This window comes from Carettochelys insculpta, chromosome 10, assembly GCF_033958435.1.
Source record: "Carettochelys insculpta isolate YL-2023 chromosome 10, ASM3395843v1, whole genome shotgun sequence".
NCBI classification, from domain to species: domain Eukaryota; kingdom Metazoa; phylum Chordata; order Testudines; family Carettochelyidae; genus Carettochelys; species Carettochelys insculpta.
The window spans coordinates 41,451,446-41,475,304 of record NC_134146.1 but is presented as its reverse complement, the minus strand read 5'-3'; the positions used below and the strand labels follow the sequence as shown (position 1 = coordinate 41,475,304).

Below are 23,859 nucleotides of genomic sequence, written 5' to 3'. Positions count from 1 at the left end.
TTTTCAGAGTAATCAAATAAGTAATAGGTTAATTTCCAATGTCTCTGATGCCTTGTGATAAATTTGCCACTCTTGAATCAGTATGCAGCAAGTATGTCATTTTAAATATCAGCACACATAGAGAAAATGTTCTGTCATAAATTTAGCTGTGTGCTATGTATACATGTTATTTCTCTTTGTATATAATGTAAAAAAAAATCTATGAGCAAAGAAAAATAACAGGTGAATCTCAGCAGAGCCCTTCAGTTGCTTTATTACCAATAACTTATAATCAGTTCTACTGAGGAAATAAGCAGTAGCAATCAACAAAAATAAACAAGATTAACTAAACTGAAAGAGGGAAATATAAAAGGTAACTTATCAAAATAAAAGAGAGAGACTATTAAATGGTATTTTTATCCTACCGTGTGTGTTGCAAATACAAACTTACTATAACTGACATTTTCTATATTTGTGTTTTGTATTGCTTACACTGTTAAAAATATAATTGAGGAAATATGCCTCTAATTGACTTTCCACAGGAGTGTTTGAGATTGCTCTTTTATATGTTTGCTATAATGTTTGTCTCTGTAACCAAAAGATCTTTTAATATTTTGAGAAATGAAGTTTTCCGTATATGGGTAAATCAGTTCTCATAGTTTCCCCCTTGTCTTTAGGGTTTTCTCATTCAGCATTTACCTTTGGTATAGAGAGCCATATCAGCCAGTCAAATATAAATGGTGCTCTGGTGCCACCAGCTGCTTTGATTTCCATCATCCAGAAAGGTCTGCAATATGTAGAAGCTGAAGTCAGTATTAATGAGGTAAGAGGTTTTCTTGGTATCTATAAAACATTATGTGCTTGCTTACGTTAAAATTTGAATACTGGTACTTTTTTCTTAACTCTTTTGTATCCTATTTATTTACTTCTACTTCAGATTCCTTACTGCTGGTGTTAACCATGACTCCACTGGTGGAACCAGAATGGAGTGACATAACTGTGTAGGGGTTCTGCCCCGTGCAGCCACACAACACCACGCATGGTGTGCTGGCTCATTTCTCAAAGGTCCGTTATCTGTAGAGTTTTTTTTCCTAATATGATATTGTAGTTCATCCAAAAATTACACAGATTGTAAAAATAATAGTACAAAAAAACAAGGACTCTTAACTTCTGTTTGAAAAATTTCATTCCAGGGTGGACCGAGATTAATGACGGGCAAACACCTAGAGGTTCTGAGTTTCAGTTTGGAGAATAAACCAAAAGTTTGGGAACTTACTCAGATCCTTTAGGCTGGGTCTACATGGCACTCCGCCTGGTGCTGCTGTCGGCAGAGCTATACAAAATGAGGTTCTCGGGATTGCAAATGGTGTGCCATTTCCGTACTCCTGAAGCTCATTACCATAGCCCCGCTAGAGTTCGGCATCAGCAGAAGGGGGTGCTGGCACTGCAGAGGCCGTGTGGACGTGCCTCTGCTGGCTAAACCCCGCCTCTGTTGCCAGTACCCTTATGCCTCAAACTTTGGAGCGCCCTGTAGACATAGCCTTAAGGTTTATTACTTCCCCTTTCCACTCAGGGGTGGTCTCCCTGATGCCACCTGTTACCTACCAGCAAGCCCAGAAACTTCCTTATATTTGAATTGTAGCTTCTTTCTCAATCACTGGAAACAGAATGTTCAATAAATGGCCTTGTTGGGATTTCCAAAGTATATGATGTGTCCTTAATGAAAGGACTGGGGAAGCCCCTGTTTCAGTAGAGTGGTATATGATTCTATTATCTGTTGTAGCTACAGGCCTTGTAAAGGTGGGCTGGGAGGAGAGAGAGAGCGAGCCATACATGTTGAACCTACCTGGTCCCGCACCCTGGGGACCTGATAAGTGCCAAACGAGAGTTTGCCAGACCAGGGAAGAGTAATGCTGGCCCCGCGGCTTTCCCAGGGGTCCACCTGCATCTTGGCCGCTGGACTCCCCTCCTGGCTAAGCTACCAGTTGCTGGCTCTGGTCCTGACCCCCAGCCCCTCTGCCGTTGGCTTCCCAGCCAGCCCCCACTCCCAGCCACTGTGGGTCTCTAGTTCAGCAATATCGATGGTCCTTGCAGATCATGGATATTTCTGGATGAGAGAGATTCTACCAGTACACTTCTAACTGTCGGGAGCTCATGCAAAGAAAGGAAGGGCTCCCTAAATGAAGAAAGTATTTGGTTAGTACGGGAATGATAAACATGCCAGGGAGATTCATATTTTGCCTGAACTGGCTTATTGATCTCTGGTAAGATCTAGTATAACTGACACTTCCATGCTTATTCCATGAATGTTTTTCCAGCAGTGGAGAAAGATACATATCCTGTAATATCAGCTTCTTGCAGCTAGTGGCCTTTATATCTTTCATTTAAGCTATGGCAGACAAAAAGAGTTTGCATGAGTTCTGATGTCCTCAGAGTCTCCCTCAGGCCTTTGAGTTGGTTTCGCTGTAGCTTCTGCAGCTTGCGTGAAAGAAATCCATTTCCTTAGGAAGGGTCATAAAAACAAAGCAAGTTCTCAGAACAGGAGAGAGTGAGTCTCTGTTTATCAGAAGGAATCCTTCTAGAGTCTAGAAACAGACCCTAGTAAGGCCTTAGCTAATGTAAAAAAGACTATTTTTGACTGGGTCTTGACCATTTCAGGGTAAAATTTTTTGTTGTTTTTAATTTATTCTAACACCATTTTAAAAAAAAAGCAAAAATTACTCAGAGCTCCAGATACTGTGTTTATGGAAAATTTCATAGGACTTCATAAGCCCTAGAGTAAACTTGAAAGGTATTCTGCTGATGAAACATACAGTTGATTTTTTTTTTATGGTAGTCACTCATGTTTAAAAATCTTATTAATAAGTGGCTTATGGAAGGTTTCAAATGTAAGGCATGTAACTTTTTGCCTCAGAGCCTTTGCTCGAGGCCTGTGGTGGCTTGTTTACTCAATACACGTGATGATCGTCCCAACTTCAGAGCAGAAATTCCAAGCCCAATTAAAGAGAATTAAAAATGTTTTATACATTTCTTCCCACCTTTGTGACTGGTTGCCTTTTTATTATATAACTTTCAATTTTTGGAACACACAGTTTTTTTCCTTGAATTTTTTTAAAGACAGCTAATGTTTTTTATATTTTTTTCTGTGTGTTTTTCCTGTCCCCAAATTAGGATGGTACCTTGTTTGACGGTAGGCCGATAGAGTCTCTCTCACTGATAGATGCAGTAATGCCTGATGTGGTACAAACAAGACAACAGGCCTACAGAGATAAACTTGCACAACAACAAGCAGCAGCTGCTGCTGCTGCTGCTGCCGCCACTAACCAACAGGGTTCTGCAAAAAATGGAGAAAATACTGCAAATGGAGAAGAGAATGGAGCGCACACTATAGCAAGTAAGTTGGGGCAAAGTATTATATACAATTTGTGGTTATATCCTTGTTGTTCATAATATATATTATTATATAATACGTAATGCCTACTTCTTTAATAAAGCTTTTCATCAGCAGATATAGCCTCTTGTTGTATCAGAAGAGTACCCCTCAGATAGAAAATTCACCCATCAGATAAAGAGGCTGGTATCGGTAACCCCATGACTTGTGGAGAATGTTTGTTTGTTTTTAACAGATTTGCCCGTGACCCTGGGGTATGCTCATTTACTTGGGACTGCAGGGGAGAGGTGAATAATTCTATCAGTGTGTGCTTGTGTTTTTAGGTTTACTTGACAAAGTCCTGGCTGGGATGATTTAGTTAGGGATGATTCTGCTTTAGGCAGGCAGCTGAATTCTGACCTCTTGAGGTTCCTGCCAGCCCTAGGGTGCCAGGGCCAGCCTTAGGCTCTGGCCCTTATGTGCCCTTGGACTCAGAGGCTTGGCTAAACAGCACTTTCAGCTGCCATGCTCATGCCATCCACGTTCAGTACCCGTTTTCCAATCTCCACTTCCAGTGCACAACCATTGTAGTAGTAAACCACTCAGTGGGCAAACCCCACAGGATTTCTGGGCATTACAGGGATCTTTTAGCTTAGTACAAGGTGTGTTGCTGCAAAGTGAATGGGGAAGCCAAAACAACACCCCCAAAAGAAAGGGAGAGAAAAAAAGAGCAAAGCCACTAGCTTAACAAATGAAAACTTATTTTATTTGACTGTAGCCGAGCAAACAAAGCAATTACACAGTAAATCCAACAACTCTTACTACCCATAAACCAAGGGCAAGAGGCTGTGCCTATCGGGGAGAGAAAGAAAGAGAAAAGAAGGGGGAGGGGAAAGATCACACCACTTAATGAGGCTTGACCTGATCAGGGTTCTCAGATGGTGATGATACCTGCAATCCAGAGTGTTGCAAACAGGTATTGAAGAGTGCCCAGCATGCTCAGTAAGAGAAGATGAGATCTCCAGTGGAACTGATGCAAGATTTGCATGCAGGAATCAGGGCAGAAAACTTGAACCAGGCTAGAGAGGTACAATAAACCCTCCATGTAACAGACTAATAGAGGGGTAAGGGTGCCCGTTATTCCTGAAAGTCCATTAAATGTGAGGGTTTACTGCCCCCCGCCCCCCCCCCCGGCAAAAAAAAATCCCATGCAAAACCAAAAAATAAAATAAAAATAACAGAAATCAAACTAACAAAAAAAAAACCCTGCCACTCACCAAATCCGCCACTGGAGAAGCCCCTGCCCCTCCCCCCCCACCCATGTCTCAGATCCTGCCGCATGTCTGCGACCCTGCTGCCGCACATGGCTGCAGCTGCCTCACTGCACGCTGCTAAAGGCGCCTTGCCTTGCGCACCAGCTGCCTTGCCATGTGCAGCTAGAAGCATCTCACTGTGCATGTGCAGTTAGAGGTACCTCGCCATGCTGCATGCGGCTTGAGGCACCTGCTGCGCGTGGCTAATGGTGTCTCACCACATGCTGCAGGAGGGGCCACCTCGTGGCCTGCAGGAGCTGCCACCGCGTGCTTCTCCTGCCAGGGTGCAGTCTGTGGCAGCAGTAAGTCTCCTCCTCCCTGTTAAGTAAGTGTCTGCATTTGGCCAGGCCATGCTCGCAAGGCAGGCATTACCACACACTCTGACTGGACCACAAACCACGTCCTGTTGTCAGGCAGAATATCAAAGTTATTTGCGCCAGAATTTTGCGCCTCAATCTCAGGCTCTAACCTTAAAAAAGCAAACTCAGGTAGCAACCCAGCATGTCACCTAAATTATTTCCCTGATTGGCTTATCAAAATCTCCCCACTTTCATGAGGGAAGGGGGCAGTTTGGAAGGGTATAAAAGACCCTGCCCTACCGGTGCTCGAGGAGGTAGCAGCGCACGTATCATCAAGCGCCGGTCAAGCAGATTGATCACCTGTCTGACCACCTCCCCTGGAACTCCAGGCGCAACTCAGGCCTCGTAACCAAATCCACCGCAACACGTAATGTTTCTACTAATTAGCATAGGACTTGTAAGTATAAGGTTGTAAGTATACATATAATAGAGTGATAAGTTTCAGTTAATAGTTACAGAAAAGCTTTAGTAATACTAATAGTGTAAGTTGTTAACCACAGAATTCACTTAGTAATATAGAAAATAGAGCTAAATAGCTGGGAAACATAACTGTACAAGTAGTAGTAAGGAATAAAGAATTGTAAACTGCTTATTATTTTAAATAGTTTATTCGCTTGTTAAACAATACAGTTGTCATTTCTAAAGAATCAGACTTTGTCATTATTACAACAAAAGGTAGGGGGTCAATGAATATAACCCATCCTAACCCCTGGACTAATTTAGATAATTACTGAAATCTAGAGACCCCTCAGGGAGTTGTGGTTTTCCTGGTGGGTGTAATTCTATTCATTATATTAGTCATACTTTGGAAATCCTGATTGTAATGTCTCGGGCCCTTCCCTATCAGGCTCCTCCCGTGGACCGCCCGAACCCTAGGGGGCGCTACATGACGTCATGGACAGGATGTCCGTGGGATGATCCTCGGTGTAAGGGGCCCGATGAGCTATTCCGTCATGCTCAGTATCACCAAATCCAAGGTCCTGACGACTCCCAAGTGGAGGGACAGCTGTTTGATTCAGGGGATGACAAAAAGTATTTGGTAGAATTATCCCCGGCGGCCCTGCATTGTGTTCTTAGCATTCATCCCACCGCCCGATTCTTCCCCTCTGCAGAGAGCCGTCAAGTAAAATTAGAAGGTATTCGAAAACCCTTAAAGCTGGAGGAAGACCCAAAACATGCGTACAAAGCCCTCCTAAAATGCCTGGAAAAAGCGGGAGTCCCGAAGGACCCGTTCCGCCTCTGTCCTGACCTAAGAACTGACGGACAGCCCCATCACTTGTTAGTGGAAATGGCCAACGAGGTTTTCGAAGCTTGTACTGAGCGGAAATTATAGGCAGATGCCTATGATTCTGCAAAAGTGTTGGGGGTGTTAGTAAAGAAGTTTTTTGTAGCTTTATCTAGACTAGAGGCCTTAGAGTCGACCCTTTCGTGTCGGGCCTTATCGGCCAAATTCGGGGAAGTTCCCGAGGAAACTCAAGGTTCTGGTCAGGCGGAACCTCCTCCACCCTATCCTACAGCCCCTGTAGCTCCAATAGAGGACAGTGCCCCACCACTATCCCCATTGAATTCAGACGCTCTTATGTCTGAGAAATCCGTGGCGGCCTCAAAGGAGCTCGAAAAGCCCCCTTTGGAAGCTCTACCTATTGCTGTCACACGAACAGAGATAGACACTCAAGGTCACACCACCTCCAAGGTGGTTTATAGAACGCGAACCCCGGGGGAACGAGAAGAGCTCTTAGATACCACAGCTAGGGCACCTGGAGAGCCGCTTGCTCTGTGGCTGGGTAGAATGGTTCTCCAATGTGGTTCTGACCTAGTAGATAAGGAGGAAGCCCATTATTTAGTAAGGAATGCTAAATGGAGGGGTGGCACAGGGGCACCCCAAGAGATGGAAAATAATATGCATTGGCCAATAACGGTCCCCGCTTTGGTGGTTATGATAGCTGACAATACTATTATTACCTTTCATATCCTTCCCAAGGACCGCCCGAAACCTAGGGGGTAGTGCACTCCCCTCCATTTTTTTTGGGGAGGTGCGGGGGGGGAGATTTAGGATTGTACCGATCCCAGCAGACTTCGAGAACAACGGACATCCACTGTTCCCAAACTCTGCTAACGTGGGGTCCATAATATTGAGGATTTATTGTAATGGTAATTTTATTTATGGATAAACTGAAAGATCCAGCGTATGCAATAGAAACTGGTTGTTCCTGGCTCTGGGTGGTGGTCTTTGAGAGAGTTTCACAATGCATTATGCAGTTTCAGAATCAATAGGTTACCATTAGGTGATACATTACTAGTATTAGTCTGATATTCACTGTGGTTGGTGGAGGCAGGCGTGAGTTCATTAGAAACTGGAGCGGAGATTTCCCACCAGGCACTGCTCTCCAGCTTTCTGTATCCCAGAGTTCATTACAATATAGGGTTTGCAAGTGTTAGAACTGCCTTCTTTTCTTTTCTCTCTCTGATGTAGATGAGGCTAGGGGTGTTTTCCTTAATCCAATTACCCTTGTTGGTGGGATTTACGTGTTTGTATTTTGGGTCCAGCAGTGGCCCCAGGTGGTGTGGGGGGTTTCCGTTTATGAGTAGGTTGTCTGGTTCCCCAAGAACACGGAGCTGGTGGGTGACATTACATTATTTTTATAGTCCATTTCTCTAGTCCATCAACATTGTAGGACAGTCTCCTTTCCATGTGCCACTGGGGATCATTGCTGTAACTTGCCACTTGAGAATTTCCCCAGAGCAGGGGAATTCTCAGGTAGAATAAAGCTGTCAGAGGTGACTCCTCAGAACTCCTTGTTCCCAGCTCAACACAGCGGATATGGAGTGGGCATGGAGAACCTTCAAGCCACGAAACCTCAATTTCTTTAAAATAGGGTTGCTCTGACTCATTCCACTGCCAGGACAGGGTGAGACTGGCCTACTCAGGGACTTATAACCAGTGTCCTCATGGCCACCCCAAGAAGATTTCAGATGCAACAGATTCCAGTTTCCTTGATTCATTATTTAAAATTGTTTGACACACGTTCTTGCAAATATTATTTACTCAGTGGTTTAGTATTTGAGCTTTGCTGCTGAGTTGTGATTGGTCATATAAATCATAGTTTTGGATAAATTTGCAGTTATAATCATAGTGTGACAGCTCACAGAAAAGAAATTTAGCTTTCTGCAAACATTAATGGAAAGGCTCAATTATATGAGCATTTTACTGAAGAAGAATGCAGTTGGGCACAAGAGCAGGCAAAGAAAATTCATTTAAAATTTGACTGACTAGTCACTTATATCTTGTGCATTATTTGCCTAGCTTTTACAGATGCATTTTATTAGTTTTATTTCAATTATCATCTATAATAAACAAATCTGAATAACAAACAGGCTCCATACATTTTAAAATGCTTGCTAACTGTTGAGTTGTAACCTCAACCTTTAAATCTAATATACTGAGCTAGTATGAAAATATGATATACCAGCAACCCCTACTGGCTGGAACACCAAATCATATTGACATTGATTCTCTTCACTCGATACAGTTGTGTTTTGTTTTGTTTTGTTTTGTTTTATTTTATGATATTTTATGTTCTAATAGCTTGTTCTGTTCTGTCTTTCTCACAGACACACTCATGTACATGTCACAAAACACCTTTACTATTAAATTTAAGCAATGCAGGTACTGTTGGTTTATCAGTGACACTATTATTGATTAAATGTGGAACAGTTAAGTGTCTTCGTAACTCTCTTGATGAGAAATAGTATTTTTAAAATAGAGATGGATTAGTGCTAGCTGGCAGTAAAATTGTTTTTAATGATAAATTATCCAAAGTATATTTTACAGAATGAGGATTCAATATGAATTCCACATGGAAAAGCAACATGTAGTCATAAACATGTTGTCAACATAGGCTACAAATGTTGATTATCAGTGTACTTTGTATCAAGAAAACTAATTAGCTGTGTTAAGATCATTTTCATAAGAGAAGGGACTCACATGTTGATTTTCACACTCATTCATAGCCATTAATTTAAAGTTAAAATGCAGAAGTGTGATATTTCATGTGCAGTAGAGGCAACTTATTTCACATTCATAAGATGGAAATCATTCATTTAGTACAAGGCCTGACAAATGAGGGGAGAGAGTTTTTTTAAAAAAAAAAACAATTTTTACAGTGTCTGGCAAAGATTTTCAGAAGTGAACTATTTTCTCAGCTTTTAGTGCCCAATGTGAGCCACCTTAAACAGACTTAAGGAAGTTCTTTTGACCCTTTTTGCAATTCATGGTCTTTTCAGGTTTCTGAGTGTGGATACCTGAATCTAAAATCAGTGTTGTTTGTGAAAATCTTAGCCTATAGGTTCTGTGAATTTACCCTACTGATGAATATTCAGCAGATGAAATATATTACCCCAAGCTACAAAAATCTAGTTCATCTTCTGTTATTTTCCAAATTCAGATAATCATACGGATATGATGGAAGTGGATGGAGATGTCGAAATCCCTCCTAACAAAGCAGTGGTGCTGCGTGGTCATGAATCTGAAGTATTCATCTGTGCCTGGAACCCTGTTAGTGACCTTCTGGCCTCAGGGTATGTTTTCACAAAAGGAAGCAAAAATGGCACTTCTCATTGCAATTGGATGTTCTTATATATTAAAAACACAGTCCACTGTGTCTCATAGTTCATTTAAATCTCCCTGATCCGGGTGGTGCAGAGGAAGTAGCTCTGTGTGCTGCTCCCCCACCCCCCCGAAGTGGCAACGGCATGTACCCTCCCTTCTTCCCAGATCCTGCGTTCCTATATCCCAGCATGCTCCTGCACACTTCCTCCTTCTCAGGCCCCATATCTTTTGTGGTCTATGTTCCATGTTAGATAAAATTTCAGTAGTTTGCAAAATATTTTTATTTTCTCCTTCAGTACCAAAAATATATGTGAATACCTATGGTCTGGCTGTGCCAGATTATGGAATTTTCCGATTTGCCAAGGTTGCTGGATTAAAGAGGTTCAAGTACATCTCCATGCAGATCTGACTAGCAGGCCTTCCCCAGATGGGTGGGAAAGGAAGACAGCCAAATTCTTGCAGTTCTGATACCACCCCTTTGCATTCTTTGTTTCCTCCTTTCAATATTCCTATCCTGGGCCTCTTCTTTTGATTCCTAATGGGAGCTGAATGGCAGCTTCCAGTGACTGCTTCCCTGCTTTTGGCAGAAATAGCAGAGTTTGTTTTTCCAGAAGCAGTTAAAACAGTGGCCTTGTGTTGCAAAGGTGATATACACAGAGTCTTGTTATGCCCTGGACACTCAGAACAAATATAAGACACTTGAGAAGGAGGGTGAAAGCTGGAGACTCTCCAGTAGAGACCAGGACTTTTGGAAGTATGCCCGCATACTGGGAGATCTTGCTCTTGCTGTGTCTTCTCTACAAGGTGGAATAGCAATACTTTGCCCACTTCACATAATTGTCATAAAGATGAAATCATTTAATCTTCAGGACGCTCTATATAGTACATGTAAATCTATTACTTTGCGCTATAGATCATTAGCGGTTGACTTCTTTTCCAGTAATCTTAAACAACCAGTTTGTCTAAGCATTGTCTCCTTTAAAAACACAAATACTATAGCTTCTAGTAGCTAAGGTGTGTGATCACCTAGAAATTCTCATGCTGGTTAATAGAGAGTGAGAAGATAACAATGTTAGTTAGGATTTGTTCTGGATAAATGAACTTGTTTTACAGCTCTGCTCTGTCAGGAAGAAGAAAGCCTGCAGAATAAAATTCCTTGCTGGAAACCATAAGTATATTTCAGAAGTGAGATTGCTCCAGTGAATCTGATCACAACAGAGTATTAAAACAGTCCTGGAGTGAATGTAATTGTGGCATGCTCTCAGATATACTATGTGGTACTGTTTTTTTTTTCCCAATGATGTGGTTTTGAATGTTTTATGAAAACTATATCGCCATACAACTTTTTAAAATGAAGTTTCTACAGAGCATACCACACCATGGATATGTTTACACTAGTGAGTTTTTTTTTCCAAAAATTCTAGTGCTCTTTCAAAAAATCCCATGGTACCTCTATACACAAAATGCAGTTTCGATATTAAATTGAAAGAATGTGACACTTTTTCTGGTGGCCTTCTTCTGCTCCCAGATGAGGAAGAGTGCCATTTTCCAAAAGATTCTTCCCCGAGGACCCCCCTTTTTTTTTTTTTTTTTGTTTTTTGTTTTGAAAGAGTAGTCCTCCATGGCTACTTAGATCTGTGGTGTTTCCTGGCCCATTCTTTTGAAAGAGCCACCAGGGTGTGGCCGATCTCTGTCGAAAGAGCGGATCGATTTTTTTCAATCCATTTTTTTTGTCTGTTCCGTCACAGTTTTTTGAAAGAAGAATGTCTTTCAGAGGACTGTGGGAGTGTAGGTGTAGCCCAAAGGTCCAAGCTTCTTGAAGAGAACATTGTCCTTTCTGTTGGTTTTTTTTTAAAGCAATTTGATGTTATGTTGATTGCTTAGATCTGGAGATTCAACAGCACGGATATGGAATCTCAGTGAAAACAGCACCAGTGGTTCCACACAGCTGGTACTCCGACACTGTATACGAGAAGGGGGGCAGGATGTACCAAGCAACAAAGATGTGACATCCCTGGATTGGAATGTAAGTAGAAATTACAATTGATCAAAATACCTTTAGGAAAAATATGGTCAAATCTTAAGGGTACATTTGCACCAACAATTTCCAGCTTGAATGGCTGTGCACATTCTGACTCTTCTCAAGCTAAGATCCTGCTAAAATGGCAGCATAGCTGCTGTGGAACAAGCTAACCAATGGTATCAAGAGTATGAGAACTTGTGTATATGTACAGCACATCAGCACAGCTGCAGTCATTCATGAAGATGCTATTATGAAGATCTTCTCCTTCCAACAGAAGTACAATAAACTCCTGCTTTATGTGATTTCAAGATATGCCTTAATTGTATTAACGCAAATGTCGAAATCCTGGGATCCAACCGCCCGCTTCCCCCCACTTGGGGCGTGGCTTCCCCCTGGCTTCCTCTTTAAGTGCTCCACCACCGACTCCAAGCTCTGGAGCTGGTGTTGGAGTGCTGAAAGGAGCAGCCCCACAGCTTCCCCCAGCTTCCCCCACTGGGGGGAAAGCCGGGGGACGCTGCTGCTGGGAGGAGGCAGGAGGAGGGAAACTGACCAGGTGCTACTGCACCTTGCTGTTTGCTTCCCGGGGCTGAAGGGCTGCTCCCCACTTTCCCCTCCCTCCTTCTCCAAGGGAAGCTGGGTTGGGGGGGGTGTCCCTCTGCCTGATGGCAACCAAGTGCAGCAGCGCCTGGTCAGTTTCCTGGCTCCCACAAGCAGCTGGAGCAAGCTGCACCTGGCTCATGGCTCCCCGCGGCTGAGCAGGAGCCTGGAAAGGGACCAGGCACTGGTGCATCTGGCTCCAGGCTCCCAGGAGCTTGAAGGAGGAGGATGGGGTCCCCTCCCCCGACTTACGTGACATTTGAGTTACACGGGGGTTGTGAGAAATGCAACCCCTATGGAACTTGGGGTATTACTGTACTCCAGCTGCCTGGAAAGCTGTAGATATGTCATTAGGAGAATGCCGATGAGAGAGCACTATTTGCACCAGGAGTTCAACTGGGTGCACAACATCTGGAGTGTGGATTTTCTGCACCTCGAGAGACATAGATATACTGATGTTAGCTTGTACTGTGTAGACCAATTCTCAGATCATATGGGCAGCAAGCTCTCACAGTCCACCACAGCTACTCTGCGGGAGTTAGCACACTAGTTTGATTTGGCATGCATACATCTACCCATGCTGGAAATTACGCTTCTGGCTGCAGCGTGTACATACTCTATATGACAAGGCTTTTGTATCTTCTCTTACCACTACTGAAGTGCTTCCACTTTGGTGTCACATCGGAATTATGTTTTTGATTTTTTTTTTTTTTTTTTTTTTTTTTTTTTTTTGATATAGATGTCTTTTCAAATACACGGCAAAATCAGGACTAAATAGCATGTCCCTTGTGCAAAACATTTTCTGTTTGAAGTTTGTTTTGTGCCCCTTAGTTTGAATTGTATAGTAAACATCATACCATTTTTGCTGACAGAGTGAAGGTACGCTTCTAGCAACTGGGTCATATGACGGATTTGCAAGGATATGGACTAAAGATGGTAACTGAAATTCTTTACATTTCCATTATATTTTTCTGCATAATGTCCTAGAATATGTGGTGTTTTTTCATTTCTTGAATGTAATAATTTCAATATAAATTTTCAGGTAATCTTGCCAGCACCTTAGGGCAACATAAAGGACCTATATTTGCATTAAAATGGAACAAAAAAGGAAACTTCATTTTAAGTGCAGGAGTGGACAAGGTGAGATAATCATTGGCTAATTTAAAATTATTTATGTCATTATTAAATTATACCATAATAAACACTAAAAAGAAAATTCAGTGAGTACTTAAAAGATAATAAAGTTATAGGAAGTTTGGATTTATAGCAAAATTATGCTAGATAAACTTCATATGATGCAGAGTTGAAAAATTAATTTATGACTTGAATGCAGTGGATACAATGGGCTTGGTTCTCTGAGTTAAACCAATGTAAGTCAAAAGTAATTCCCTGAAGTCAGCGGCATTATATCCATGTAAAACCAAACTATCTAGATTTTAGTAATGGACTTGATACTGTACTCCGAAACTGTCTTGAAAAAGTGGATTCAAAATAATTTGGACATGGCACCTGTCAGAGAGAATGGGCTTAAAAGGTCATATTTAAAGAATAAAAAATGGCAGTATATGTAAAGAGGGGGAAGTGGCCGGTGCAGTACAGCAGGGATTTTTATTAAACCAAGGTTTAGATTGCATCTTTAAGAAGAGTAACAGAGAGGCAGCCGTGTTAGTCTGTACTCCAACAAAACACAGCAGTAGAAATGTAGCACTTGAAAGAGTAACAAAATAATTTATTTGGTGATGAGCTTGCATGGGACAGACCCACTTCTTGATCTGAAGTGGGTCTGTCCGACGAAAGCTCATCACCGAATAAATCATTTTGTTAGTCTTTAAAATGCTACATTTCTGCTGCTGTCTTAAGAAGAATAAGAGGTAAACAACACAGTAAATTCACAGCAGTTTACAGATTCAGAGATCTTTCAGACAGTAGTTAGAACAGGAGGTACTGAAGAATAGAAGCATAAAAGACTCATTTTCTGGGTTTATAACTCAGAATGAGGGTATGAAATTGTGCAAAGGTAAATGCAGTCTTTACTGCCAGGGAAACTAGATTAGAGTCAGTTAGATTGTGAATGATCTCCCAAAAGAGGAAGTAGAAGCGTAGTGGCATCAAGCATTTAAAATTCAACTCTAGAATGCAACTGAGAATGTAGTGTAAGAAAACATGCTGCGTTGTCTGAGAGGCGCGGAGTATATGACCCTGAAGTCTTTTAATGAACTAACTTCAGCAAGAAAATATCAGGTCTGTTCAGGATTCAAAATTCTCATTGACTTTGGTCAAAGTAGAATCAGGCCCATGGGATATGGTAATTGCTTCCTAGTAATTAAAATATGTTAACGTTTTCTGTGGAAGGAACTCGTGGAAGAGCCATTCCTTGGGACATTTAAAACTAGACTTAATAAAACACAAATGTATAATAGTGACCAGTCGTGGCCAGAAAAAAGATGGGAGTAGATGTCCAAATAGAAGTGAATTATGGAAAAGACTTACGATTTGTAGTAATTTTACGAGTTTGTTTATTTGTTCAACTCAGACCACAATTATTTGGGATGCCCATACTGGAGAAGCCAAGCAGCAGTTTCCCTTTCATTCTGGTAAGTACTTCTCTGCAGGTGACTGCTCAGATGGGCCAAAAAATAGAACAAAAATTTTTAAAACATGAATATGCTGGGGATTTAAAATAATCTAGTATTCCTATTTATAGCTTTTTAAGTTTGATCTGACAGCACACAAACAACCCACATATTATACCTTTGAGAGCATTTTGTGTGTGTATCTGCTACTGTCATTGATAACTTGTATTGCAGTCTCTTATTTTGTATTTGAGGAAAAAACTAAAGTACACTTCTACACTCATCCCTCATTAAACAAGTACTTACGAGTACTCACTAAAATGAGGGACACACATACCTACTTTTTGTTCACTAGACGAGTGAACTCCCTTCCGCTAATATGAGCCTTACCCCCCACCCTGCAGACACAGCCTGAAACCCTGCCGGCCCTGCAGACTCAACCTGCAGCAGCCTGAACTCCCTGCTGGCTCCGCAGCCCCAACCCACTGCAACCTTACTATTCTGCTGGCTTCACGGCCCCAACCCACTGCAACCTTAACACCCTGCCAGCTCCATGGCCCCAATCCGCTGCAACCTTAATACCCCGCCAGCCCTGCAGACCCCCCAACCTTCTGCAACCATAACCACCCTGCCTGCCCCACAGCCCCAACCCACTGCAGCCTGAAACCCTGCCGGCGTCACAGACCCAACCTGCTGTGGCCTTACCCCCGCCCGTCCACCCACCCCATGGACGCACCCTGCAGCAGCCTGAACCTTCCCCCCACCCACCCCACAAACCCAACCTGCAGGAACCTTAACACCCCGCTCGCCCCATGGACCCAACCTGCCACCAGGTTTTAACCCTCTCTTCCACTCATGACCACAAACCCAAAGTTCACTTACCTTTTAAAAGCAGCGCCACATGCTGCCACTCCTTTGCTGAATTATGAGCACTTGGAACGAATCAGAGACTTTTACATGTATTTTAATGGGAATTTAATGGCCCTCTTACGAGTTCTTGCCTACAAGTAGAAAGTTGGGAATCAGTTGTGCTGGTATAGTGAGAGATGAGTGTATTACTATAAACGAATCTGAAAAAGTGGGTCTTACCCACGAAAATGCAAGGACCTGGTTATGTCTCAAATTTGGCTCCATTCATAGGCATTATTGTGTTATTAGACATCAATATCTGCTTTTCCTTCTGTAGAATTGTTTCATTTCTTATGTTGTCCCTGTTTTGATTCTTACCAATTAATTTTAATTTCATGCATACATTAAACTACATTTGCTGGACACATTTTCTTCTGCTCTGAAGCATTTAAAACACTGCTATTTCTTTCAACTTGGTTTAGTTACTCCGTGTTGCATTTGTTTTAAGTTATAAAGCTGATGCATTGAAGGATCATGTATCAATCCTTTCCAAAGTATATATCATAATTTAAATATCTCTCCTTATTTTTTAGCACCAGCACTGGATGTTGACTGGCAGAGTAACAACACATTTGCTTCTTGCAGCACAGATATGTGTATTCATGTCTGTAAATTAGGACAAGATAGACCCATCAAAACTTTCCAGGGTCACACAGTAAGTAATGAATTGATTTCTGTATACTGAAACAAGTTTTAAAATCTCTTGGAAAATGTATAGTTGATTTGGAAAATTTGACTATTGGGTAATAAATATTGGTATTGCTGTTGGAGTGAGAAGGGGAGTGAATAGTATTATGTTACGTAGCTGTACTAGTATTGCTTTTTAGTTTTGTAAGCTGCTGTTTATAATGGAAACCAAACTTCAACTTTACTGTCATTATCAATTTTAGAATGAAGTAAATGCAATCAAATGGGATCCAACTGGTAATCTTCTGGCATCCTGTTCTGATGATATGACTTTAAAGGTAACTGCAATTTTGGACAACAATACTTTTCATAGTTGTTATACAGTGCAGCCTCTGTGTATTTGTAGGGTTCTATCATGTGCAGTACTAGCTTTGCCGTTTGGCAAGTCAGTAATTTTAATGTTATTTCATTCTTTAAAATTTGTCCTTTTTAAAAAACCCGACTGAGGTATTCCTGATATATTTCTATTATTTGAAGACAGACCTCCACCCAAAGGGCCCAGCCCTGCCAACTTCTGCATTGACTTAATGGGAATTTGAATGTGATTAGTGTACACAGCTAAAAGAGAGGTAGCCAGGTTAGTCTGTATCTTAACAAAACAAAAAAGTAGTCCTGTAGGTCTTTAAAGACTTCATTATTTTGTTAGTTTTTAATTTGCTACATGATTGCTTTTTTTTTTGTACACAAGCAGCAGTTTACAGGATTAGGTCCTTAATTGTACTATTACTTACACTAAATTTGCTCAGTCTTGCTCAAAGAGAGATGTTACAATCAATTTAGTGTACAGTCTGTGTGGGACCAGATTGCAGCTGGCTTTCTTCATAGCAGTCTTAATATTAGTAATCTTACTATCATAGCACCAGCGGCTCGAGGTATGGACCAGGCCCCTATTGTGCTAGAAGCTGCACAAATCCAGAACAGAAAGACAGCCCCTGCCAAATAGCAATTAAGTGTTAGGCAAGAGATAACTGATAGAATTAACACCATGATGGGGCAGGGGGAACTATAAAGAACAATGAGACACTATTGATCATCATGACAGTCAATGGTCTCAGCACATCAGCAGATACCTGTTGTCAGGTTTTCTGTAGGCATCATGGCAGAGGTGAGTTTCAAGGAGCGATTTGAAGAAGAGTAGTGAGTTTGTGGATCTTTACAGGGGACCTCCTCCCATGCATGAGGGGCACCATGGAAAAAAGTGTAAATGTGCTTGATTGAAAATTTAGCAAGTAAGCAATAGTTTATCATCACGAATCCTGTCTAATCCATGGTCTGCCTCCCAAGGAAGTACCAGCAAATGGATCTAAAAAGACATTCTCAAAATGGCCACGTTTACCATATTGATTGCTGCTAAGTTTCCCAGAAAGATTATTTGCACTCCTCTGTCCTTGCTGACTCAACTGGAGTCCTTGTTATGGACTTCAGTAATTCATAGCTTCATGTCACCTTTACCACACAGCTTGTGTAACTGAGAGAAGTTATGGAACTAAATAGATCATTATAAATGGTCTTCCATTTTCGTAGGAGTCAGACCATAGCTACCCACAGTAGGTACCTTAGAAAAACAAGATTGACATTAAATTTTTTGAATGCCCCTACCATTCTCGTTTTGAAGCTGATGCTTTTCAGTATCATTTCGTTTATTCACTTCATTATGATAAGCTAATGTCAGATGTTTCAGGAACCCATCTGCTGTTACATTCGATACACTTGGCAATAATTAGATGCAAAATACTGGATGTTGCAAAGTATTTGAGACTATGCACCATTATCCTTCATTCTCCTTGGAGGACAGATGATGATAACTTTCCTTAGGTTGACTAGTGTTTTACTTTACAAGGAGTCCCACTGAAGGCATTAGTGCTATTTGTGGATTTAAGATGTAGCTAAACCAGAATCAGTATGAGAACCTGATCTGTTGTTTTGTATTTTTTTAATACAGAGGCCATAGTCGCTTCAGATTCACTTTAATGCACTTTGATCATTATTTCTCTTAATTGTGATATAACTGGGATTTTTCATATACTCTTACTACACATCTATACTTTTCTTTTCCGAAGTCTTTATGGGTGCATCTACATTAGCTGGCTACTTCGAAGTAGCTGGCACAACATCGAAATAGCACGTGTCGCGTCTACACACGCCGTGTGCTATTTCGACGTTGAAATCGACGATAGGCAGCGAGACGTCAAAATCACTATTCCCATCCAAAGATGGAAATAGAGCCCTCCTTTGACGTTCAACGTTGAAGTAGGGCGTGTGTAGATGAGCCGTGTCCCGCTACTTCAAAACAGCGGGGTCCTCCATGGCGGCCATCAGCTAAGGGGTTGAGAGACGCTCTGTCTAGCCCCTGCAGGGCTCTATAGTCACTGCGTGCAGCAGCCCTTAGCCCAGGGCTTCTGACTGCTGCTGCTGCAGCTGGGGTCCATGCTGCATGCACAGGGTCTGCAACAGGTTGTCGGCTCTGTGGATCTTGTGCTGTGCAGGCCGAGTGTGTCTGGGAGGGTCCCTTTAAGGGAGCGGCTTGGGGCTTTGCTGGCCCCTTATTTCGACAGGGAGCACCTGTGTGTGTGTGTGGACGCTCTGCATTTCCTTCCAGGGCGGATCCTTTCGACGTTGAACGTCAATGGCACCAGCCCTGGAGGACATGTAGACGATGCGCGTCGAAGTAGCCTATTTCGATGTCCTTTCTTCGAAATAGGCTACTTCAGCGTAGTGTGCTAGTGTAGATGTAGCCTATATGATAGAAATATACAAGTAGATACTGTATACGTTTTAAAACAGAAAAAAAGAAACCTGTTGTTAATATTTTACTTACTTATTAAAAAGGCCTGGCGTACTCTGCAGCTCATTCTCAGGCCTTGTCTATATTTACCGGAGGGGTGATGCTCCAGAGTTTGATCTTCTGGGGTTCAGTTTAGCTAAATTGAATGCAGAAGGTGTCCCCCCCTTGACTTCAGTAGTCCTCGCAGCCACTCCGATTGATCTTCTCTTGTGGGGATTGTGCAGAAAATCCATGTAAGATGTGTCGACTCCTGCTACACAATTCACATAGCTGGAGTTGCATCTCTTGCATCGCTTTTCTCCCCTGTGTAGACTTGGCATAGCAGAGTCTCTTTATCTCTGTGTTGCTGCTAATCCCTTATTTAGCATTTAGTTGTCTGCAATCCCTTATTTAGCATTTCACAAGCTATTAACAGTCTTCCAGTGTCCTTACAATTGGCTAGATATCTCCTTCATTAAATCCCCATTACAGTTAGCACACGGTTAGCCTTTGTCAGTAGAGTCCAAGGAGTAAACAGGAAAACCCCTGAAGCTCAGAGCTGTGGTTTCCAGTTTGTGTTTGAGACACTTGGGTGTGAAAGGTGATGGTAGACTTTGACTGATGATTCAATATCTTTTTAAACTAGTGGACAAAATACTTTTGTCTCTAGGGTTCTTTGCACTTAACGTTTTGCTGGTGCTGAATGCTCTTTACCATGAAGGACACGAAACTAGATTTTATTTTAGATCCAGCCATTTTAAATTAGAAATATAATTAATTCTCTCCCTTCCTGCTGTCTGCTGTCTTTAAAGGGATTATGATTCAGGAAAGTATCTTAACTTTAAATACATGTTTAAGTGCTGGCCATAAGAGAGATGGATTAAGTGTATGTTTAAATGCTTTCTCGAGTCAGGACTAAAGTGAGGTGTACTCTAGGACTCCTAATTTGATATTGAAGGGAAAAATTGCACTTGTGCAAATAACTTGAATGAATATTAAGTTTCATTTTTTTTCAAACCTTTATGAATACCTCTCAAATTAATTTTTGTCGTGAAAACACAGACCCTTAAAACAGGCCAAATGCCATTTAATTGCACCCAGGCTGTGCCAAATCTCAGCACTGCAGGCTGGATACCAGAGTGTGCCCTTATGGCCCCTAGGTACAGGGGAGATCAGGGAAACTCCACTCTGCATGTTGCCCCTGCCTCCGATGCTGGCTCTGCAGCTTTTATTGGCTGCGTACCACAGCCAATGGATCCTGCAGGGGCAGCATGCACAGCACAGAGGCGCCTGACCCCCTGCCTAGGGACCTGCCATGACAGCTGCTTCTGGAAGCAGTATGTGACTAGGGCAGGCAGGAAACCTGCCTTAGCCCTTCTGTGCCATTCATCAGGAGCAACCTCAGGTAAGTACTGCCCAGCAGCAGCCTGTGCCCAAATCTGCCCCAGATTGCACCCTGTGTCCCCATATGCACCCTTGTTCTCAGATCCACATCCCACAGCCCTAAACTCCCTCCTGCTTTCTACACCCCTTGGCCCCCGCACCCTCTTCCACCCCAAACTCCTCATCCCCAGAGCCCACACCCCATCAGGAGACCTCATCCCTCTTTTGCCATAATCCCCTGCCCCAGGCCAGAGAACCTTCTTGCACCCTAAACGCCTCATTTTTGGTCCCACCCTGAGCCTCCACACTCCCCTGCAGGGGTAGGACTGTCAGTGCCAGCTCACCCCACTGCAGGGGAAGCCCTGAACCTTTGCTCCCTGCCCCCAGCCCATGATGGATTTTTTTCCCCTGTGGTTCAGTGGCCCTTGGGAGGAAAAATGGTTCCCTACCTCTGTCTTAAAGGAATACTATGTTGCTGTTTTGCTCTATTATTTGTATTTATGGCACTAGGTAGGCGCCTTAGGCTATGACTACAGCATAAAGTTGATTTTAAGGCACTTAGCTTGATTTTAGAATGTGACTGTCTTGACTGCAAATACCATTAGGTCAATTTTAAGGGGCACTATGGCTGACTTCCTCGCCTCGACCCTCCAATGCTGTGTAACAGCACGTTTGAATTAGTGCTAATGTGAAAACAGCATTACCTTATCAGCCTCCAGAGGTATCCCCCAATGCCCAGTATGTGTTCCTTCTGGCTATTTTGACTTCTGCTGCTCTCCCAAGTGTGCAGGAAGTGGGAAACAGGAAGCCTGGCAATATGAATTAGTTTTTTTCTGGCCAGCATGATGATTGCATCTAGCCATGAATGAGAGCCCCAGCATGGAGACATCAGGAGACCCAGGATCTCATTTCAGCTGGTGGGCTAGGCTCCACCCCAACATAGCACATAGGGGATGGGATGTCGGGCTCCAGACAGCAGCACAGCAGGTAGTGCCATGTCCCACAGTGCTCAGGGTGAAGGCTTCTTTCCCACTCAGGATTTAGCAGGAGAGGCTGAGAAACTTCTTTTCTGGACTTCCCATTTGTACAGGGCAGCCTCTCCCCCTCCCTCCGCCTGCCCATACGCCATGCGGCTGGTGAGCCAGCCCCTGCACCACCGAAACACATGGCAGGTGGACTGTGGGAATTGCGCTTACAGACAGCGGCATGTCCTGCCCTGTGTGTGGTGAAGGCTTCTTCCCTGTGTGAAACTAGTTTTCTCCACTTCATGTGTTCCTTGTGGGACTCACCAAGTGCCCAGGCTCTGCCCCCGCAGCAAATCCTTTCAGTAGCTGGCTCCTCAGAGGCGCTGCTCTCACTCACTGTGACTTGGCACACAACTGAATGAACCACGTCAACAGGTTACTCAACTGCCCCCTGCCGGCTCAGTTTTTTGGGGCTGGCCCCTCAGAGGCAACATGTGCCAGTACTCTCCCTTCCTAAGGTGTGTGGCTTGGGGGCTCCACAGTCCCAGCAGTGATCTGTTTGGTGTGTTTTCACCAGGGAAAAAAAGTTGAGTGACCTGTTGCCATGGCACAGTCAACTGGGTGGTCTAAGAGCTCCTCTGGGTCCTTCAGCTTCTGAAGCCCAGCAACTGTTTGGTTTTCTTTCCTCTGCAATTCCCTTCTTTTACTTATTTCCTAGAGAGTAATACAAAGTCTTTCCCTGGTCACATGGAGCTTGTTTTCCACTTGGGCATCATGGGTACACGGTATAGCCAGCTGGGTGTATTTTTCACAGGGGGAAGAGTAGTTGAGCAACCTGTTGACATGGTACAGTCAGCTGGCTGCTCCCAGAGCTCATATGGGTGTCTCAAGCTCACCCGTTTGGTGTATTTTCCCCTGGAATTCCCTATTTGTTCTTGAGAATAATATGAAGTCTTTTCCTGTCACATGGAGCCAGTTTGTTCCACTTGGGCATCATGGGCTTCAGCTTCTGAAACCCACCTCTTTGGTGCGTTTTCACCATGGGAAAAGTATTTGAGCTACCTCTTGACATGGTACAGTGAGGTTATTTTTTTTTTAAAGTCCTTGTTCTTTAAAAAGGGACAGAATGAAGAATAGTGCCAGCAATGGATGTTTAGAAATGGCTTTGGTGTGGGGTGTAATGCAGATGAATCAAATAATTTCTCTCACTGGGGAAGGACACTTCAAAAAATGGCCATTTGTTTTCAAAGGAGGGGAATGATGGCAGTGCATTCTGGGAAGATGACATCACACACCCCCACCACTTGCATGGCATTTTTTTCCCATAATGTACCAGCAAGCCGTCAGATGGATCTTGTTAGCCGTGAGCAAGGAAGAGGATGGAAAACTCAGTTGGTTCTAGTATAATGTTTAATACCCCATAACCCAATATATTTTTGTTTTTGTTTTTTTTCAACCATAGATCTGGAGTATGAAACAAGATAGTTGCGTCCATGATTTACAAGCACACAACAAAGAAATTTATACTATCAAATGGAGTCCTACAGGACCAGGAACAAACAATCCAAATGCCAATCTTATGTTAGCAAGGTAATATTTCATCCTTTCATTGTACCAGTCAAGCAGGTGACAAAGTTTTTCCTCATCTCCCATCTCGTTACCCCTCCCTTCGTTTTCCTTCTGTAAATGTGTGTGTCTGCAATATCTTTTAACAGGACAGGAAGGATCACTAACTGGACCTCTGCTTTAAGAGAGACCCTCGTATTAAAGAAGAGATTTTAACAACGCCATCAAATTAAAAAAAAATAAAAATGAAATTTAATCTATCTGTTTTTCTGTTGGCAGTGCATCCTTTGATTCTACTGTTAGGTTATGGGATGTAGACAGAGGAATTTGCATCCACACTTTGACGAAACATCAAGAACCTGTGTACAGTGTAGCTTTCAGTCCTGATGGGAGGTACCTGGCCAGTGGCTCTTTTGACAAATGTGTTCACATCTGGAATACACAGGTACACATGCTGTTTTTATATGAACCAGTTTGTTCAGTGTGTTTTAGACTTATTCAGTGTTCTAAAGCTGTTTCAGTTGCTGTAGCTTTGTGTATTCAATATAAATCAATATTAAGTAGAATATGAGAAGGTGGCTTTCATCCATTCAAATGAGGTAAAACTTAGAATTTAAAATATGACTTTTCTGTGTAAACCACAAACTAATATTCTTCTTCGAGTGGTCCCCGTGGATGCTCCACAATAGGTATCGGGCTCGCCCAGCGCCGCAGATCGGAAATCTTCCAGCAGTTTCTCCTGGATCGCGCATGCGCCGGCGC

General features: G+C 42.7%; 1 protein-coding gene across 9 annotated transcripts in view; it reads left to right on the top strand.

Annotated features, from left to right (window-relative positions):
- Positions 1–23,859, top strand: part of TBL1XR1 (TBL1X/Y related 1) — a 212,848-nt gene that overhangs the window by 173,887 nt on the left and 15,102 nt on the right. For 8 of the 9 annotated variants that reach the window (XM_075003874.1, XM_075003877.1, XM_075003870.1 and 5 more), the window contains 11 exons: positions 657–802; positions 3,151–3,373; positions 9,467–9,599; positions 11,515–11,656; positions 13,123–13,186; positions 13,293–13,390; positions 14,784–14,844; positions 16,266–16,387; positions 16,623–16,697; positions 22,994–23,121; positions 23,377–23,542. In XM_075003874.1, coding sequence (XP_074859975.1) covers positions 657–802; positions 3,151–3,373; positions 9,467–9,599; positions 11,515–11,656; positions 13,123–13,186; positions 13,293–13,390; positions 14,784–14,844; positions 16,266–16,387; positions 16,623–16,697; positions 22,994–23,121; positions 23,377–23,542 — 1,358 coding nt within the window. The remainder of the gene's footprint in view (positions 1–656; positions 803–3,150; positions 3,374–9,466; positions 9,600–11,514; positions 11,657–13,122; positions 13,187–13,292; positions 13,391–14,783; positions 14,845–16,265; positions 16,388–16,622; positions 16,698–22,993; positions 23,122–23,376; positions 23,543–23,859) is intronic. The other variant, XM_075003879.1, reaches the window with a different exon arrangement.